This window comes from Sinocyclocheilus rhinocerous, unplaced genomic scaffold, assembly GCF_001515625.1.
Source record: "Sinocyclocheilus rhinocerous isolate Xijiao unplaced genomic scaffold, SAMN03320098_v1.1 C35768849, whole genome shotgun sequence".
Lineage (NCBI taxonomy): Eukaryota > Metazoa > Chordata > Actinopteri > Cypriniformes > Cyprinidae > Sinocyclocheilus > Sinocyclocheilus rhinocerous.
In genome coordinates, this window is record NW_015762801.1 from 1 (window position 1) to 622 (window position 622).

General features: G+C 50.5%; 1 protein-coding gene across 1 annotated transcript; it reads left to right on the plus strand.

The window, feature by feature from the left end:
• Nucleotides 1-47: 47 nt before the first annotated feature.
• LOC107735087 (V(D)J recombination-activating protein 1-like) lies at nucleotides 48-613 on the plus strand (the record flags this gene model as incomplete). Its single annotated transcript, XM_016546892.1, has 1 exon — nucleotides 48-613. A coding segment is annotated over one exon (566 nt), but the record flags the coding sequence as incomplete, so codon positions are not given.
• Between the last annotated feature and the right edge of the window lie 9 nt (nucleotides 614-622).

Genomic DNA, 622 nt, shown 5'->3' on the forward strand with positions numbered 1-622 from the left:
AGAGAATACTGCGGGATCAGGTGGGAAAGAATGGTTAAAACTATCAGTTCAGAGAGGACAGTGGGTAAAGAATATCACACCATGCCAGAGGGACCATCTGAGCACTAAGCTCATCCCCACCGAAGTCCCAGCGGACTTCATACGTGCTGTTACTTGCCAAGTATGTGATCATCTGCTTTCTGACCCTGTCCAGTCACCGTGTAGACACCTGTTCTGTCGGGTCTGCATCCTAAGATACAGTCGTGCTTTGGGCCCAAACTGTCCCACCTGTAACCAACATCTAAATCCATCACACCTGACCAGGCCAGCCAAATTCTTCCTTGCCACCCTCAACTCGCTCCCTCTGCTCTGCCCCAGAGAAGGATGCAGCGACTGGGTCCGATTGGACTCCTTTAGGGAACACTGCCTCAACCACTACCATGAAAAAGAGTCTCAAGAAGAACAAACACCTTCAGACCAGAATATCGATGGTTACTTGCCGGTCAACAAAGGTGGGCGTCCTCGACAGCACCTTTTGTCACTGACCCGTCGGGCTCAAAAGCACAGGCTGAGAGACTTGAAGAACCAGGTGAAGGTTTTTGCTGAAAAGGAAGAAGGAGGGGATGTGAAGTCAGTCTGTTTG